Source organism: Rattus rattus, chromosome 11, assembly GCF_011064425.1.
Source record: "Rattus rattus isolate New Zealand chromosome 11, Rrattus_CSIRO_v1, whole genome shotgun sequence".
In the NCBI taxonomy this organism is placed as follows: Eukaryota; Metazoa; Chordata; class Mammalia; order Rodentia; family Muridae; genus Rattus; species Rattus rattus.
In genome coordinates, this window is record NC_046164.1 from 52,435,705 (window position 1) to 52,454,750 (window position 19,046).

A 19,046-nucleotide genomic window follows, 5' to 3' on the forward strand; every position below is an offset into this window, starting at 1 on the left:
TCCTCTGGAAGAGCAGCCAGTGCTTTTAAAACCAGAGTCTTTTTTCCCAGCCCCGAATTCATGGATTTTTTAACCTATGTATTCTGCCACCCTCCAGCTCTGGGGTTCAGTGTTTTTATAGACAAATCTCTGCCCCTGTGTTTGAGATGATGCACAGAGGTATTTATGTGGTTTGGTTTGGAAAATAAAAATTCCACCCAGTCATGTAGAGAGAGATTTGTATAGGATTCATCTTGCTGTGGAATACTACACAGAAGCTTAAGTGGGAAAAAAATTACAAGAACAAAAAGGGGAGGAGAATGAACATGTCCTTTGTATAAACTTGCAAATATCATTCAACCATGCTATGAAATTTTCAAATATGAAGATACTTGGTGTATTCTCAAAATGATATAAATGTATTGATCACCACGGTTGCTTCAAGGAACGAATCAACTGAAGAAAAGGACTTTGGACAGCATCTATAATGTTGAATTTTTACAACCCTGTATTAAATCACAGCAACACTTTAAAAATAGTTATAAGAAACAGGAGGCAACTAGATGTGTTTGACTCTGAGCCTGCGGATATTGTTATGTTATTCGTCCACTTGGGTGTGTGGTTGGGTTTTTAACAAGCTCATGAACTCTCTGGCTGAATATTGAAAACTATATATTTCTTAACTTTTTTGCAATATTGGGTTTCCAAAGAGGATCTGTGTGTGTCTACTCTGACAGCTGTTAGAATGCTACAAAGTATGTTGACTTGGAAACAAAGAAAGTCGTTTATTCCTCAGTTCCTGGATCTGGGAGCTCCAAGATCAAGGCAAGGCAGGGTTTGGTGAAGGGCTGCTTTCTGGTTCATGAACAAGACACTTTTCTGTGTTCTCCTGTGTCAAAGGGAGAGACACCAGCACCCCTCCTGTAGCTTAATCATCTCCACTTCCCTCCAGGGGTGGAGACAGGACTTGATGCAAAGGTAGAGAACACTGACATTTGAGTTCCAGCAACATTCAAGACCCCAAAAATGTCAAGAAAAATCTTAGTGGGAAACCTTGTGCTTTGTTGTGGCCTGGAGGAAGTAATCCAGCTTCTCCATCAGACAGAGGTCATAGAGAGGCCTACCTGGAAAGTACATCATTTAAGAGCCTTGAATTCTCAAAATGGTTACATCACATGCAAAACAGATCATATTATCCAATCCAAGAATCCTATTTCAGAGTCAGAGTCTCTCTACCTGTAGGAATGATAAAATGACAAGGAATGACCTCAGAATCCCCATCAATTTAGTCTCTTGACCAACCAGCACTTAGCAAACGTGAACAGTGCACCAGAGACTTCAAAAATGAATGGGGTATGATATACCATTGAAAGTGGCCAACAGGGCATAGGCCACCAGCAGCTCTGGGCTCACTATGGAGAGACTGGGGTCTCAATGACACATAGCACTGCATAGTAAGCCACAAGGCTATACCCTTGGGAGATGAAGTTACTCTGTCACCAGTTAAGGCTTTTCTAACATAACTAAATTCCAAATCTAAACATTTCTTATTAACGTGTGCATAAATTACATTTTTTATAAAAATATCTGACATTCTCCTTTAATTTACTGAACCATAGAGGAGCATGGTATCGAGAGTCCCAGCCTGGCTCCATTTTCCTAGGCATTGGGCCAGACAAGCATTATGTGTCTAAACATTTCAAGGCACTTGGGTCTTCAATTGCTCTCACTGCTAGTTCAGCTAATGGACTCAGTAGCTGTTAAAAATCCCAGAATAGAAGGCAGATACAAGTGGTTGGACCACTTTCCCATAAGGAGCATGCTGGGTTGCTCCCCACATCACTAAGGCACGTCAACTTTGGGGTTTTAGTGACCCAGAATTGTTCCCTGGATTTGTCGAGGCATGAGCAGAGCCTGCTACTAGGGATGGTGAGAACAGTAAGCTTGTTGGGCACTTGGCAGGCTGCATGGGGACAATGACCTCCTGCCACACCCCCATCAGTCACAGCTCTCTCTTTATACCTAGTCTTCTGCTGAGGAATTTGTCCCCTTACATTGTACAGAAGAAAGACTCTGGATTGGGGACATAGCAGGAGAGCCATGATGAAGGCTGAGTGGACTTTTGGATTGTGTTTAGGACCAGAGGTAATGTGACTTTCACGGGAGTTTTCTGAGGTCAAGATAAATCTGAGTACTCTGTTCCTATTTCTGCATATTGCTCAAGGTCTGAGCACCATGGGAATATGCAGAGGAAGCATCCTGCTGGTGAACTTGATGCTCTCCTGGTGGAATTCCAGTTATTTCAAGGGTGACATTGACCACATCGAGTTCCTGGATAGAAGGTAAATACCAGATGTCACAAGACAATGCAGATGAGAGAAGAGAATTGAAGGCACATGGAAGCCACTTTGAGGATGTCCACTCATGACAGAATGCTCGGACCTGGAGAATTGTATGGGAAATGACACACCAGAGTAAACATCTAGAGGAATGTTTGGACCCAAGAAGTGTAGGTGCTTGTATCAACCCTGGATCACATCTTTACTTACAGTACCACACATATATACCATATGCTCTCTGGGTGCCGACGGGGTTCTGTATCGTGGTCTGTACTTTATGGAGAAAGGACCAGAAGTATAGAGTGATGAAGTTGAACAATGAAGCCCATTTGACCACTGGAGATTCACAAGGATGCAAACCAGGCTCCTTGGGTGATCTCTAGATAGCACTTGGCTCTAGGTATCCATCTCTGAGTAGCCTTTGCAGAGAACTTGTCCTAGGTGAAGCTGGGGGAGTGCTATACCAATTTTTCTCTGGCTTCCTGGTGACTCCTATGTTAAGGGAGTCACCCAAGCACCTGTGCCTGTGCCTGACACACTCACATGCCTCTCAGAGAGTTGTGTGCTTGAGTCTTAAAGACTGCCAAGCTTCCTTCATAATTTGCCAAGGGCCAGAATTAGAGTGTGAATCAGTTGTTGGCCTCTGCCCCTTCAGACTTGAGGGGTGGCTAAGGTGTTATTTTTTTGCTGGAGCTATTTGTACCAGGTAGCCATCCTCTTGGGATCTGAATGTGAATTCTTTGAAACTCATTACTTTTCTGACAAGAAAATTTGTAGTAACATCTACTACCTGCGGCATATCTATCCTGTGGTCTACTAGTCGCACACAGCCAAGAACAGAAGCAACACAAAATTGCAAGCTTACTTAAAACCTAAGTTTCTTTGTGATTATGTTTTGGGACTCAATTAGGCCATTGAGCATGATCTTTGTAGATGACAATGTCATGTTGCAATGTCAAGGGCTGGGCAGGTCTGTTAGGAGGTCACAAGGAATATCACAAAGGAGTTACTATGGTGATATACAAAGCTGATGCTCTTGTCTTCATAGCACTTCAGCTAGATGTGGTCCAAGAGCCACACCATGAAATTCCGAACTCTAGTCAAGATAAACCCGGGAAGCCAGTGGTGTATACAATGCAGAAATATGTTCTGGTCTGGGATCCAGAGAGAAGGCTCTGAAGCTATGGATATCACCAAGGGTAGGACTCTTGGTAAAACAGTCACCAAGATGCTAGGGGCACTGGCATGGCTAAGGGCTTGCAGAAGACATGGGAAAAGGAAAAGGAGGGGAAGAGAAGGAAAGATAGGATACAAACGAGAGGCTCAGATCATGCACTCTCCAGGGTCAGGCTGAAGAACCAAACTGTATGTAGGAGTGACATCCCGATTAGTGTTTTAAAAACAACACATAGAGTATATTCTGTGGAGGGTGAAGGGAGGCTAAAGAAGGAAAATTGTGACTTCCTTGTGTGATCTTTCACCTATGACAGGAGGAATTCACTAAGCCTGCATGTTGGGACTGTGAAGGGAAAGCTCAGCACTAACTGTGCTAAGAATGGGAGATTACTTGGTGACGAATGAAGCTGGGGCACTCCAGACAAGCCAGCTGGGTTGGAGAAGTATGACTGAAGACGGCAGTGTGACAATTACCAGGACATATCCTGAGGACCATTGAGGAGACATCTGGGGAAAGATGGGAAATAAAATACACAGACTCTAATTCATATTACTGTGGTTAGGACTAGGCTGAAAGCTGCAGAGAAGTCAAAACAATGTTGGCTTTATGAAATTTAAAAAGAAAAAAACCTTCTCACATAAATGAAGGTAATCGGTTCAGCCTCCCAAGTACCTCTGATTACAGGCCTGTGCCATGAAGGCAGACTTACATATTCTAAATGGAACAGTAAACATTATTAAAATACCACCAAGAAGTACTGAAACTTGGGGAAGCAAGGGAAAGAGGGGCGCGAGGGGAAATGGCTCCGCCATTAAAATGCTTGGCCAGCATCATGAGAACTGGAGTTCCTCACTTAGATCCCAATCCCTGGGACCTCACATAAAGGCTGGGCGGGCATTTTTCCCACCTGTAATTGTGGCCTTGAAAGACAGACAGATCTCTAGAGCAAGCTGGCTAGCAGGACCAGATATGTCCAGGAGTTCTAGGTCAGATTGCAAGACCTTGCCTCAATGAACAAAGTGGAAGAGAAACTAAGGGTGATTCCTGACACCAACCACTGGCCTCTACGTGTATGCACACACATGTATGTGATCCACATCCACAGACACATCCAAAACTGTGTATGTACACACATGAACACCACACACACATATATACACACACATGAAGATGAATAAAACTTGCAAGAATTATGCTAAGTGAATGCAAAAGACTGCCTTAAACATCACATGTGTAAAATGTATTTCAAATATTCTGGATGATGGAATGAGGACGTTTTTCTTCTTTAACTATGTTATTTAAAGAATAATTGCATTTCCCTCAGAACGTTACAAAAGCCATTTTTCTCATTTTGAGGTAGACACTCATCTTTAAAATCAGATGCCTGGAGAGTGAGCGTCAAGTGTTTGTGCATGCAGAGTCTGACTCCAAAGCTGCAGGGGCAGAAGGGAGCCTTCTACCCATTAACAGAGGTCATCTGGAGGCAGAGCTCTTGATTTTCCTCTTCAACACAAACCATAGAAATGTATTTTTATGGTCATCTACTGGGCCCTTGTGACATCCAAGCACCCTGCTGTGTATTTCACACACACTGTAATGGAGAACATTCTGGCAGCTCTCTGAGGTAAGTGTCACTAATATGAACCCATTTTACAGGTAAGGTTATAGAAACTCAAGAGAGGCGATGCTGAATCTCAAGGGTTCTGCTATGGTGCATGCACGTGGTGGTCAAAGGTCACTGGATCACTCCCCAGCATATTTTTTGAGGCAAGGTCTCTCACTGAACTTTCAATTCACAGATTGGGCTAGGCTAGAAACCAGCAATCCCCCAGGGACCCTCCTATCTCTATCCCCTGCACAAGAGTTACAGAGAGGCACCACCCATTCAGCCTTCTCTGGATGCTGAAAGTCCAAACTCAGTTCCTCCTGATTGAGAAGCACTCTCCTGGCAGAACTATACCACCTCCCCAGCTTGTTAAAAAAACAATCTCGGGGTTGGGGATTTAGCTCAGTGGTAGAGTGATTGCCTAGCAAGCGCAAGGCCCTGGGGTCGGTCCCCAGCCCAAAAAAAAAAAAAAAAAAAGAAAAGAAAAGAAAAAAAATCTCATCGAAAAGACTTGCCTCTCTCTGTAGTAAGGCACGGGGTTGGTTATTCTGCAGTGACTTCTCCAAAATGAAGTAGGGGAAGGAATGCCTCAGACATCCACCCTCCCTTCCCCGAAGGTACCCACCTTGCCTAGCACTCGGTAAGAAAGAAGGGAACTCCCAATCCATCCCTTACAGAAGGCTGAGCCATTAGATGAGAGACACTGAACAATGAAGTATTTAGATGGTTACTTTCCGAGCAGCCGGCCGCTTTGAGAAATGTCACACTGCCCTGCCTGTGAACTGGGTCTTCACACCGGCAATCACCCTGGCTATTAGAAGGTGTTTCTCTCAAATGGCTTCCCATTGAAAAGCAATCCTGTGGGGTCCTGAAACTTGTTACTTTTATACATACCTTTTCCCCACTAATGTTTATGCCCACCTTTAATGCTAAAACAAAGAAGGTAGCACACACCAATCTTGTTGGTGTTTTAGAAGAATTGTTTCCGGAGACAGAAATGAGTTTGAGAAGCAGTTAATAATCTCATTTCCCAGGATCCTGCTGAAACTGCTCATCTTCTTTTGCAGTTCGGTGTTTGGCAGAAAAGACCCTGAAATCCAAAGTGCTATTCAACTGGAGGGAGCTCTCAGTCCTCACTGCTAATGTACATCTCCAAGTCCAAGAGACACTTAAGCCACTCTTACTCAATTTGGATAATTTTGTCAATTTACCTGGAATTGCTACCAATCAAAGCAGATGGTATTTCTAGCATGCCCACCACCCTTCTCAGTCATCTCTCCAGGGGACTGAGCGTGTGTGAGGATAGAAATCCCAACCATTTGGCTCACATTAGCCTCCAGTACAGACGAGGGCCTTTGGTAAAAGTGCATTGGGGCAACAGAAAGAGAGCACTGTGGATAAAGCACCTGGAACAGTAAGAACTTGAATTTGGGTGCTCAGAGCCCAGATAAAGCTGGACACAGTAGTACATGTCCTGTGCCACTCCTGAGGTGGGGTAGAACATAGACAGGAGAAAGCCATCGATTCACGGGTATCCCAGCATACACAGCCGTGAGCAACTCCTAAAACCCTATCTCAAACAAGGTGGAGAATAAAGACCAACACCTGAGATTGCTTTCTGTCAGTCAAACACTCACCATGGCAAGGGAAGGAAGGAAGGACAGAACCTAGCCAATCTGGGCTCCATGTTGGCTCAGAGCAGATTCAACCCAAGCCCTCAGCTCTTCTAGTATGTCACCCTCAGGGCTGATACCCCCATGAACCCCAACATGGGACACTTCCATGGCCTGTCATGCCTGGGTCAGCCGTAAGCACCAGAGGAGACGTGATAGCTGTGCCCAGGCTATAAAGTAATGCTTCCCCAACCAGCTGGGACATTGTGACATGGGATCCCTTGCTGCCCCCAGCTAGCAGATTTGGTAGTCAGTCTGCCAATAAGGAAGATTTCAGCTGATGGGATCCGTGGCCGGAAGGAGCGATAAAGACCATGGCTCCAAAATGAGCTGTGGGAAGTAGAGTAACCCAGGAAGTCTCCAGGGACAGGAAGGGGCTGAGGTTAGAGCTGGCAGGTCACAGGTGAGTTGGGTGAGGGGTGGTGACAGTCGTGACCAGTTCTCACCAGCAAGTCATGAGGCGACTGAGGGTTGGTGTTCACAATTCTAAAAAGAAAATAACCACTTTCTAAGTCAGGGTTCTCCAGAAGGATTAGAACAGATAGAGTGAATATATTATTCATTATAATTATTATTTTAATTATTTATTAATTAATTTACACATATAATTAAAATCAACTTTTGCTGACACAGTAACAGCTGTCTCACACCAGAGAGACTGGGAACCTGGTGGTTGCTCTGACCTCTAGGGCCCCTTGGCTGGCATGGTAGCCCCACCGTGACTGCTCATAGTAGTCAGAGGCCGCAGCTGCTCAGCACAGAAGACTAAGGGGTCTCAGAACTCTCGGTCTGGCCCCAAAGACTGAAGCATTCCCGGGGCTGCCTTGGAAGGCTGGAGACTCTGGCTCCGTATCCACGGATTCTGTGAAGGAATAGCAGCTACAGCAGGATGAGTTGACTTGGTGACAGGTGAGCGAACGGCCAGTATCTCCCTTCCCCTGAGCCTTTACCAGGACTGCTGCCAGAAGGTGCAGCCAACACTGGAGGGGGATGTTCCCACATCCAGTAAAGCTACCAGCTCAGTTCCTCAGTTGAGGCTCCATATTCAGGTGATTCTAAGTGTGGCAAGTTCATGTTGAAAACCATCACACCCTTGTAATGGTATCGGTGAAAGGCTCGTACCCTGACATCTGCTATTTACTGCACCCTTCATGGGCCAGCCTATCTTTGTCACAAATTCTATGAAGCCGTTGTGACCACTCCCTGATGAAGAAAGACCATTGGTAAAGTCACAAATTGTGCATGGCACTTTCCAATGAGTACCCAGTGAAGCCAGAATTTGATACCAAAGTTTGTCTTGCTAATACTTACCCACCTCTCCTCTGGTTTCTGCACCCTACCATCTGGTTTCTATGACTCCTTGCCCCAAACAGGAAAAGACGTTTTACCGCTGTCTTCCTAAGCATCTGTATGAAAATTGCCAGTTAGTTCTTGGGTCAGGGAAGAGCTGGGCAGAGTCAGCATTTGGTTCCATCAGTGGGAAACTTGTACACAATGGGTGCGAGGGATACCTAGCAAATAGATCAGGTCATAGTACACTGGGACAAACCAGTCAGAAACACAGATGTTCAGACTAAGGCCAGTTGTACAGTGAACAGTGAGGGACTTTTAAATATTGTGCAACTTCCTAAAATAAATCCAGGCCCCTGAACATGTCTCTCATACTCCTCCCTGCTCCCGACATTCCCTAACTTATTCCTACTTCTGTTGCTCAAACAGGCCAATCTCATTACTGCCTAAGACCCAGGGGTAACCTCTGCAAAATATGTTGTGTCTCCTTTTGGAAGCTTTCTTATTTACCCCTCAGATCTCACACCACCAGTACCCCAGACCCCTACCAGGGAGGCTGCAATCCTTTCCTTCTCATCCTGGAAGGCTTGGAAAGCACTCAGCAAATGGTTGACTCTTGGTGAACAGGTCTGAGTGGACAAAGCAAAAAACGAACAAAATAAACAAACGTGAATAAAAACATTGCTGATTTCTGTAGTATTAAGGACCTAGGAATCTGTATTCAGAAGAGTCCCCATTTCTGGTTAACAAGGGCAGAGACCACAAGCCACAGAACCGTGCTTGGTAACACCTTAACAACCAGCAGTTCTCTCCGTACACATTGCTGGGCAAGGCTCCAAAGCTAAAAGGCACTAATTGCTTGTATATAAGGAGATAGGAATGCAGTCCTTCTGTGTCCCTTAGTCCTGATGGTCTGCATTATCGGATCTGTTACCATGTTAATTGATGCTGTCTCTCACAGTTCAGGTCTCACTCTGAATATGTCTGGGACAATGACAGGCAGAGGGGAGAGGTAATAATTGGAGTTCGCTCTCTCTCTCTCTCTCTCTCTCTCTCTCTCTCTCTCTCTCCACACTTGTGTGTGTGTGTGTGTGTGTGTGTGTGTGTGTGTGCGTGGCGCACATGCACGTGTGCAGATGTGTCCCTGTTCTGGGAAGGGTTAATATGCAGCCAGGCTCTGCCTGTGTTCAGGGCCTCAGCCTGGCCCAGGAGTGGGAGGGGTGGGCCTGGAAGGTGGAGTGGAGCAGGCTTGACTTGCACGGGCTGCCTTCTCCCCACAGGAGTGCAAATGCTTGCCCAGATGCTCTGAGAATGGCGAACTCAAGTTGCCTTTAGGAATGGCTGCAAAGCCCACACCTGGAAATCTCCCCCTCCCTGCTCCTCCACGGCAGGTTGCATTTGGGAGACTCTGTGATCATTAGAGGAGAGAGACAGGAATGAGCCATTCACCAGCTCGCCAGCACTTGGTAGAAAGCAGCAGGATGGACGTGGTCGACAGCCTTCTTATGAATGGGAGCAACATCACTCCCCTGTGAACTCGGACTGGAAAATGAGACGCTTTTCTGCTTGGATCAACCTCAACCTTCAAAAGGTAGGTGTCAGACACTATGATTAGAATTCAGAAAACTAGCGAGTTAAGGGAGATATGGCAACAGCAAGGCTAATTGAAATATACATGCATGAAATATACATATATATGTGGTGTGTGTGTGTGTGTGTGTGTGTGTGTGTGTGTGTGTGTGTGTGTGTGTGTGTACACAAAGTCCCTGGGAGACAAAGCTAAATGAAGTTGTATGTTCAGAAGTTTGGATAAAAGAGTAAGAGAAATCTACAGTCAAATATTTTTATTGTTCCCATGGGAGAGTTGGGGGCTCGTGCAGGATTCAGGGGGATGCTAAAAGCATTGAAGAGACGTAGGGAGAAAGGGGTGCCAAGTGTGGAAGTCTGAACTTACAAGCGTTACAGAAAAGGCACTGTCACAGGGTAGAGGTTGCTTTTTCTTAGGGGAAACCCAAGATAAAAAAGTAATTAAAGCAAAATAAATGTTTAGCCTCAGGGGAAGAAAGCCAGGGGTGTTCAATTCAGAAGCGTTGTCCTTAGGAAAAACTGCTTTCCTGAGCGATCCGTTAACATCCCAACCTTTAGAAAGCAATTGGACCGCCCTGTGCCTTCCTGGGCTGGTTTTCATATGATAGAGCTAGTTCAGGATGCTCAGTTCAGTGCCTACCACTGGGGACATCATCAGGAACTAAGCACTCCCTTGGGGGCTTAAGGTTTTTAACATTCTGCCCTCTAAACCCCCATCCCTCCAATTCTCCCCTTTACTCCGCAGAGTGGCAGTCTGCACTGCAGATTCTCCTGTACTCCATCATATTCCTTCTCAGTGTGCTGGGGAACACGCTGGTTATAACGGTGCTGATTCGAAACAAGAGGATGCGGACGGTCACCAACATCTTCCTGCTGTCCCTGGCTGTCAGTGACCTCATGCTCTGCCTCTTCTGCATGCCGTTCAACCTCATCCCCAACCTGCTCAAGGATTTCATCTTTGGAAGTGCCGTGTGCAAGACTACCACCTACTTCATGGGTGAGTCCTGCAGGTGTCTGTGGACAGGGCTTTTCCCCCCCACACCCCTTTGTCAGCCCCTTGATGGTCACAGCAGACAGACCCTGCTGGGTTCCGAAACACCAAGCATCTGGTTGTCTGAGCCTATGTGCAAGGACACGGGTGTTTTCTTCACAGCAGGTCAGTCCTCCTCATGCCAGGAAGGTGTGTGTGTGTGTGTGTGTGTGTGTGTGTGTGTGTGTGTGTGTGTGTGTGTGTGTGTATGTGTGTGTGTGTATGAAGCTGATTCTAAACACAATGGCAATTGAGTAGACTTGGCTCTTTGCAGAGGGACAAGAATTCATAGGTAACTTCACCTTCCTGGTGGCCGTCTTCCTATTAACTCCCAACTTCTTCCTATTAACTCCCAACTTGAGTCAGGGTTTCTTGGAATGGAGAGGGTTCATGAGATCAGAGCTCTTTACTGTTGAGGTTTTTTTGTTGTTGTTGCTCTGTGAGAAGTGGAGGCTATTTTAAACAATTTCATCACAGTATAGCTTTTCTTCTCAGGTTTCACTTTCCAGACTGTTCTGTCAAAGCTTGGGGACATCTTAGGTCAGGAGTGGGGTGAGTGTGTGTGTCCCTAATAAGAAGCTGAATGTGTTCCTAGGGACTGTGAACTATGGCGGAGACCCTGACTGGATGAGCTATGTAGTTTGCTGCTCATATCAAACACAACAATGGCTATAATTAAACTCTTAAACTGGGAAAAATAAACAAATATGAAAACAAAGCGATTGTTTTAGTGCTTTTTATGCACTTTACTTCCACGATCTTGTTTCCCAACCACCTGTCTAAGTAACTGCCATTAAATCTTCCCTGGCTCACCAAGCACATGCATGAGCGGGAAGTATGGCGGCTGCGATTTGAACCTGGATTAGCAGGCACCACCCATGGTGAGCGCATGCCTCGGTTTGCCAGCTGCTGTGGTTTCCCCTAACCCTGGACAGAAACATGTTCCTTGGTCCTCTTTGTCTGTCATATTGCCTTGTCCCTTGACTGTTCTCAGAACCAACTAGAAGAGGGAGAAGCGTGTGCGCTTGTGTGTGTGTGTGTGTGTGTGTGTGTGCGTGTAAGGGGGATGTTTGGTTCTGACTGACCTGTATAAAACAGACAGCACTAAGTTCGGGGTAGGACAGTCTTCTGAGAAAGCTTTAAAAGTCTTAATTTTTCCCAGCTGAGTATGCAGATTCCAGCACAAGATGCAATGGTGATGAATCCCCGACCCCCGTGCCTGAGACAAGTAACCAAGAAGTGTCCTGTGTTCAAGTCTCCTGAACGTATTCTAAACACAAGGAGGTTTCCTGTTAGATACTGAAGCCTTGCTGAGAGCTCTTTAACTTCTGGGGCCCTCCCAGGTGTCTCACGGGTACAGTGGTCCAGCATCTTAGTCAGAGCAGGAAGGAGAGGTGACATAGTGTTCCCATCATCAGTGAATAGTCACACAGCTCTGATGGCAATGGAACTATTCACTTTAAGATGCCCACCTCTTGGGGCGGGGTAAAAAAAAAACAGATGCCCACCTCTGTGCTCTGTGCTGGGTGAATTTCACCTCAGAACGGTTTCAATAGCCAAAATTAAGCAGCAAAATAATTCTTGAATTATTTAGAGTGTCATAATAGCTTACTTTGTTAAATTCACCTTTCCTGGTTTTGGCACTGGTTTTGTTTTTTGATGGTTTGTTTTGGGCAGGGTTCTGAAGGCGGCCTTGACCACCTGGAAAGTTACTGTGTAGCTTAGATTGGCAATTCCCAGCATGCACCGGGCTTTGCTGAATTTCTCATTCTGGTGATTTAGATCCTACCCTCTATTTCATGGTCTCTCCAATTCTACTCTAACAACAAATACCTGATTTCGTGTGGGAGTTGGAGGTGGTGGTGTGCTGGTCTGATCGTGGGTTTGTAGTGACTGTGGACCCATTGCACAGGAAAAAACTCAGTGGGATTTAAAGCAAGCCTTTCAATTCTATATCATAGGCTCTTTAGAGTGGAGTCCAATAAAACACAGTAAGTGATTCTACCCAAGAAAAGAGAGAGAGGAAGGAAGGAAGAAAGGAAGGAAGGAGAAGGAAAGAAAAGAAAAGAAAAAGAAAGGGATAAAATAGTTTTTACTTAATGGTTCTAGAATAAAATTATACATGGCTTTTAGGGAGTTACTGTCTCTATCCTGGTAAGGAGTGGTGCTTTAGGATGCCAAGCTTAGAAAGTCTACTCCCAGATCTGTTGGTAACAGCTAATTGGTGAGTAATGGTTCTTGGACCTGAAAGTTCTAAGGTGAGCGTAAGACATTATCATCAGCAAACACCCAACACAATCGGGACTCTTTTTCAGTATCTGCAAGTGGGTGCTGTACAAGGGTTGGGATATGTCTCTCCCACTCTAATCGGGATGTATGTTCACTTTTAAAACACAGAGGCAGAAGGGCTGGGAAGACCCTGGTTCTCCCCCACAGAGAAACCTTTAGATCACTCTAGAGCCTTTCTCTGTCATCTTTTGTGACTGGGCATTTTTTTTTCAACAGATACCTTAAATTTAAGGTTGTTTTCCTCTTTTAAATTGTGTATTAGAGGGCTTGGGGATTTAGCTCAGTGGTAGAGCACTTGCCTAGCAAGCGCAAGGCCCTGGGTTCGGTCCCCAGCTCCGAAAAAAAGAAAAAAAATTGTGTATTAGAGATTTTGTAAAAGTCAATGCTTCAGGCTCAGATCCAAGTGACCCTTGGCAACATGGAGTCCTGAAGAACATGGATTTGACCACAGGCTCCTGATCAAAATTAGAGTTCTCCCAAGGTTTCCAAAAAGCCCTTCTGTGGGATGGCAACTTATTTTTATCCCCTTGCTTATTAATTAATGAGTACCTTCAGTCCAAGCTGGAGTTAGACTGCAACCGAAGCTCAAAAAACTTACCCAAAAATTGGCAATGGGATGTACTGGCAATTGCATACGCTTAACTGTCTGAGTCTTGGTTAATACACAGCTGGGACTAAATCATCGTTTTAAAATGTGCACGGTCTCACTTTACCCCTTGAGCATTCTCAGGCCATTCTAAACTGCAGTTCGAATACATTTAAGCTAATGTACAAATAAACTTTGGAGTCAACACCTGAGTACCAACCCTCTTTGTTCCTCCCAGGCACTTCCGTGAGCGTTTCCACCTTCAACCTGGTAGCCATCTCTCTGGAGAGATATGGCGCCATCTGCAGACCCCTACAGTCCCGCGTCTGGCAAACAAAGTCCCATGCTTTGAAGGTCATCGCTGCCACCTGGTGCCTCTCCTTTACCATCATGACTCCGTACCCCATTTACAGCAACTTGGTGCCTTTTACTAAAAATAATAACCAGACGGCGAACATGTGCCGCTTCCTGTTGCCAAGTGACGCTATGCAGCAGTCCTGGTAAGGCAGTGCGCTTCGCTCCTCCTTTACAACACAGCTAGTCTAAGTTAGCAGTGTGAGGGACCTGAAAGCCTTACCAGACGACTACGAGTCAGATATCCTAAAGGCTTTCTAAGGAGGCTCTGTTTTTGTTGTTTCATGTATTTATATAACGAAATTTAGTTGTCTTCCCCCTACACACACCCTCTCTTCCCCCTCCATTTCTGGCTGAACCCTCTTTTCCCCACAAGTCACCCTTCTACTCCCATGCCTTCTTTTTCTACGGGACCCACAGAGTTAAATTAGCTCTTCTTGAAGCACTGAATAGGAAGTTATTTACTGGAACACCTTGTGACTGGCTATACACCACTGAAGAAAATAACGCATCTCCCAACAACAGTTAGCTGCCAGCCTCGTGGTCCACTCCGAGGAGGGTCATTCCAGCCTCACCCTAGAATGATGGAGAGAACACACAGTGAGAAACCAAGACCCTGACAACCATACAGTTATAGATGAAGTGATGTTAGCATGTCCATTTTGCAGATAAGGAAACTAGAGGTGCCAAAGTGGCCAAGCCCATAAAGATAGGAAGGGGAAAAAAGCAAAGTCCCTCTCTCTCTCTCTCTCTCTCTCTCTCTCTCTCTCTCTCTCTCTCTCTCTCTCTCTCTCTGTCTATGCTTATGCATCTACAGTCTCCGAGGAGTTTAAACCGGTTGATTTACAGAGCTATGATTTTCAAACGAATTGATGAGAGAATTTAATGAAAAGATACACACGTGCCCGTTACATTTACTAATTATAGGGCTGCCTAAGAAGCAGGAACTAGACGCTCAGAAGTGGCTAAAAACCCAGATCAAGTTCCCATGCTTTCTTCCTTTCGTTCAACCAAGTAGCCTGAAAACCAAAAAGCATTACGCTGTGAAAGAGAAGGATATACAAGACTTATCAAAACATGTCCAGTCGCAATGAGAAACGGCCCAGCCGTTGTTTGCCTCTGACGACTGTATGGTCTAATCTGTAACTTACACATGCCAGACTACAAAAGTGATTTAGGGGCCAGACTCACAGAGCAGGAGACTGTGAATCCTCAACAATCAACCGGGTTTAGGGAAAGCATAGCTCAATCCTGCCAGGCACAAGACCTCGTGAACCAGCAAATCAGCTTCACAGGGTGATGGAGAGGGTACACTTGGAGAGATTTATGGGCAGCAAATAACACGTTTGGTAGAACTGAAAGATTTTTCCATGATTCTGATGGAAACATTTAATGGCTCCCATTGGAGGGTCAACAAGTTGCATAGCCTGATGCATGTCGCTGGGTTTCAAATCTCACCTCTGCAATAGCTGTATGATTTTGGACACATTTAATCTCTTCAATATCCTCATCTCTACATTAAGTGTTTGGATAATAGCAGCTGTTATCAAAGGTTCTCATGTGAATCACGCTGAGCCATGTATACCAAGAGCTTAGTCTCCCCTGTAGTGCATGGCAGTAGTCCCCAATAGATGGAAACTATTTTCATATTATTTCAACAACTTGGATGTATAATCCACATACTCCTATTATTTTTTAAAAAATTTCATTATTTGTTTATTGTTCTCGTCATTCATTTTTAAACAGGGCCTCACTATGTCACCCAGGCCAGTCTCAAACTCTTTGACTTGAGCAATCCTCCTGCCTCAGCCTCCTGAATATCAAGGGCTTCGAGTACACACCATACCCACCTTCTCTGTTATCCTTTAACAGGTTAGTTTGTCTGGAGCACAGAATGGTGCCACATTTCTCCAATTCAAGCAGTCTTCCAGGGACACTTTAAAGAGTAAGAGTAGCCAAACCTCCAGACATGGACTTTTCAAAGATGCCAAACGCTAGAAATTAACGCGTCTGCCCACACCACCTCACCCTCGTCATTCCCGCCCATCAGAACGTGAAGGTCCAGAGTCACTAATTAGATTTCTTTTAATTGTACTAGGCAAACATTCCTGCTACTCATCCTCTTTCTTATCCCTGGGATTGTGATGGTGGTGGCCTACGGATTGATCTCTCTGGAACTCTACCAAGGAATCAAATTTGATGCCAGCCAGAAGAAATCTGCTAAAGGTACTGATCTTTGGGCTGGATATTTATTCCAAAAGAGCTCCAGAGCTTTCTTTGTAAGTTAGCTAGAAGGACTCAGGATATATGGAGCACATGCTGGAAACTTAAGAGTAGTTCTGACACTCTGGGTCACAAGGCAGTCAGCAGACCCAAGCTCTCCGAATCCACATCTACAAAAGGAAGAGATATTTCTTCTTGGTGGGGTCCTGAGTGGATTCAAAGGAGACAATTCTCGTGGGACACAGTGACACACAGAGGGCCCTGTCCCCGAGGCTTGCTGTTATGTAGTATTAGTAGATGGCCCCTGGTGATTCTGTTCTGTACACTACATTAAGGGACATCAGGTCTCCGGCCCATAAGCTCAGCTTTTGGCCACTCATTTCTCATCCTCTGCCTCTCACACTTACCACCCTCCTCCCCCTCTCCACTTCCCTCCTCCATCCTCCCTCCTCCCCCTGAACCTGTCCCCAACACCTGTGTTGACATAACTTTTTCCTTTTCTCACTCTGTTCCCCTCTCTCAGTTCCTCACTGTGTAGATAACGCAGTCTCTCTGGCTTCTATTGACTTTCTCTCCTCGTTACTTGGAGTCCTCATGATAAAAGTAATCTAAAAACTCAGCAAGCAAACATGAAAGAAAACTGAAAAGAGTGTAAATATTTACTTTGTAATAACTTTCAGCCTTTGGGTGTAGGATTGTATCATCATCATCATCGTTGTCGTCGTCGTCCTCGTAGTCGTCATCGTTGTCGCTGCTGTCCATACATGGCTTCTATTTCGGAGAACTAGTGCAGACCAATACTAATTTAAATCAGTACAGGCTAGGCTGCCTGTCCGTTTCTCCAGATCAAGTTCCTGGATTGGGGGTAGTCAGGGGCTTTAAGTCTTCTCTCTGGCATGACTTGTCCTGAACACTAAAATGATGTCCCTTTCCCACCCAGAGAAGAAGCTGAGCACTGGCAGCGGCAGCCGATATGAGGATAGTGATGGCTGTTACTTGCAGAAGTCCCAGCCCCGGAGGAAGCTGGAGCTTCAGCAGCTGTCTAGCGGCAGCGGTGGCGGCAGAGTCCACCGGATCAGGAGCAGCAGTTCAGCTGCCAACCTGATAGCCAAGAAGCGCGTGATCCGCATGCTCATTGTCATCGTGGTCCTCTTCTTCCTGTGCTGGATGCCCATCTTCAGCGCCAACGCCTGGCGGGCATATGACACGGTTTCTGCCGAGAAGCACCTCTCAGGGACTCCCATCTCCTTCATCCTCCTCCTCTCCTACACCTCCTCCTGTGTTAACCCCATCATCTACTGCTTCATGAACAAACGCTTTCGCCTGGGCTTCATGGCCACCTTCCCTTGTTGCCCGAATCCCAGTCCCCCAGGGGTGAGGGGAGAGGTGGGAGAGGAGGAGGATGGGAGGACCATAAGGGCATCGCTGTCCAGGTATTCCTACAGCCACATGAGCACCTCTGCTCCACCCCCCTGAACTCCACCTGGTCCACTGCTGCAGCAGGAAGGAGGGGACCGGGGACAAGGAGGAAGAGGAAGTGGGAGGAAAGGAGAGGAAAGACCCATTTCTCACGGGGGTTCTTCAATGTCTGCTTTTCATCCTTCACAAAGTTCCAGAAGGAACTTAAGGTGGGGTCATGAAAACGCCAAGACATTTTCCATAATGTTTACCGTGGGAGAGACCTCAGCAGGCCGGTGATAAGAGCCCCACTGGGCCCATGTGACAAATGTCGCTGACAAGTCCATGTTCAAAATGGAGGTGTAGACTTTGATGAGCTTTAGAATTTTCTAGAACAGCCCAGGTGAAGTGTCTCTATAGTGACACGCTGCTGTTCTCTGCTTCTGCTTCTGTAGAATTATGGCCCTCCCCAGGCAACTCATGCCTCCTTCCTATATACACACGACAACTACACACCTTCTCATGGCCACCAAGGACACGTGGGACACACACACCTCCTCTGGCCACGTCTGAATATGGGAATAGTCTGACAATTTTTAAAGCTTGAGGTTGGCCAAGTACACTCATGGGTGTAAGCTGGGGTCATCATCAGAAAACCAAGAATGTGTCTAAAAGACAGGTTTTAGAATTTTTTATTTCTACAAAGGAAAGCGTGTGCAAGGCCAGTAGCCAGAAGGACTGTTTTCTGTCAGCAATGTCAAGGTGCAGAAGGGAGGGTGGTCTATACGGTGTAATCTCTCCTCTGTATCTAACCCCACAACTTTTTTTTACCTCAACTTAATTTCGTGTGTTCACCTGTATTTCCTCCTTTCCAGAAACACCTCCAGGTAAGAAGGGAGATGTACATACCTGGGCAAGGGTGGTAACGTGTGTAGTCAGTCCCCAAGGAACACTGGCATGCTGGGACTCAGTTAATAAGTAGCTTTGAATGCCAAAACTATGTATGCTTTTAAGTACTGTTGATGTAGCTCTTGGTAATTTGGCTCAGTGTGTGTGTGTGTGTGTGTGTGTGTGTGTGTGTGTGTGTGTGTGTGTGTGTTCTGAACATATGGCTACATTATGTGTGTGTAATAACTTGTAAGTGGATATTGGAATTCAACAAATGTCATCATTCTTCCATAAAAGTTGGAGTATCGTGTGAGCTTCACTTCTTTGAAAAGTTAGTGTTGAAAATACTGAACTCTGAGAACTCTGTTTAAAAACTGAAATAAATTACACAATGAGGGAGACCATTTCTAGATACCACGTACTGATCCAGTGTACCAAGCACACACTTCGGCTCCTCCCTCCCTCCCCCCTTCATTCTTCTTCCTTGCACGTTATTGTCTTGTCTACTAAAAAGAGTTAGATGAACCTTTCCAACAGAAACAAGTTTGTACGCGCATGTGGAAACTAAAAAATATGCAAAGAAAAGGGTCCAAGGCAAGTAAGTTCATTGCTGCGAAGCTGTCGACT

General features: G+C 45.6%; 1 protein-coding gene across 1 annotated transcript; it reads left to right on the forward strand.

The window, feature by feature from the left end:
• The first annotated feature begins 9,337 nt into the window (after nucleotides 1-9,337).
• Cckar (cholecystokinin A receptor) lies at nucleotides 9,338-18,020 on the forward strand. The gene is given in 6 exon segments (XM_032916972.1): nucleotides 9,338-9,589; nucleotides 9,591-9,655; nucleotides 10,397-10,648; nucleotides 13,795-14,056; nucleotides 16,009-16,136; nucleotides 17,074-18,020. Coding segments are annotated over 6 exon segments (1,332 nt in total). The 5' UTR covers nucleotides 9,338-9,500; the 3' UTR covers nucleotides 17,610-18,020.
• The last annotated feature ends 1,026 nt before the right edge of the window (nucleotides 18,021-19,046 follow it).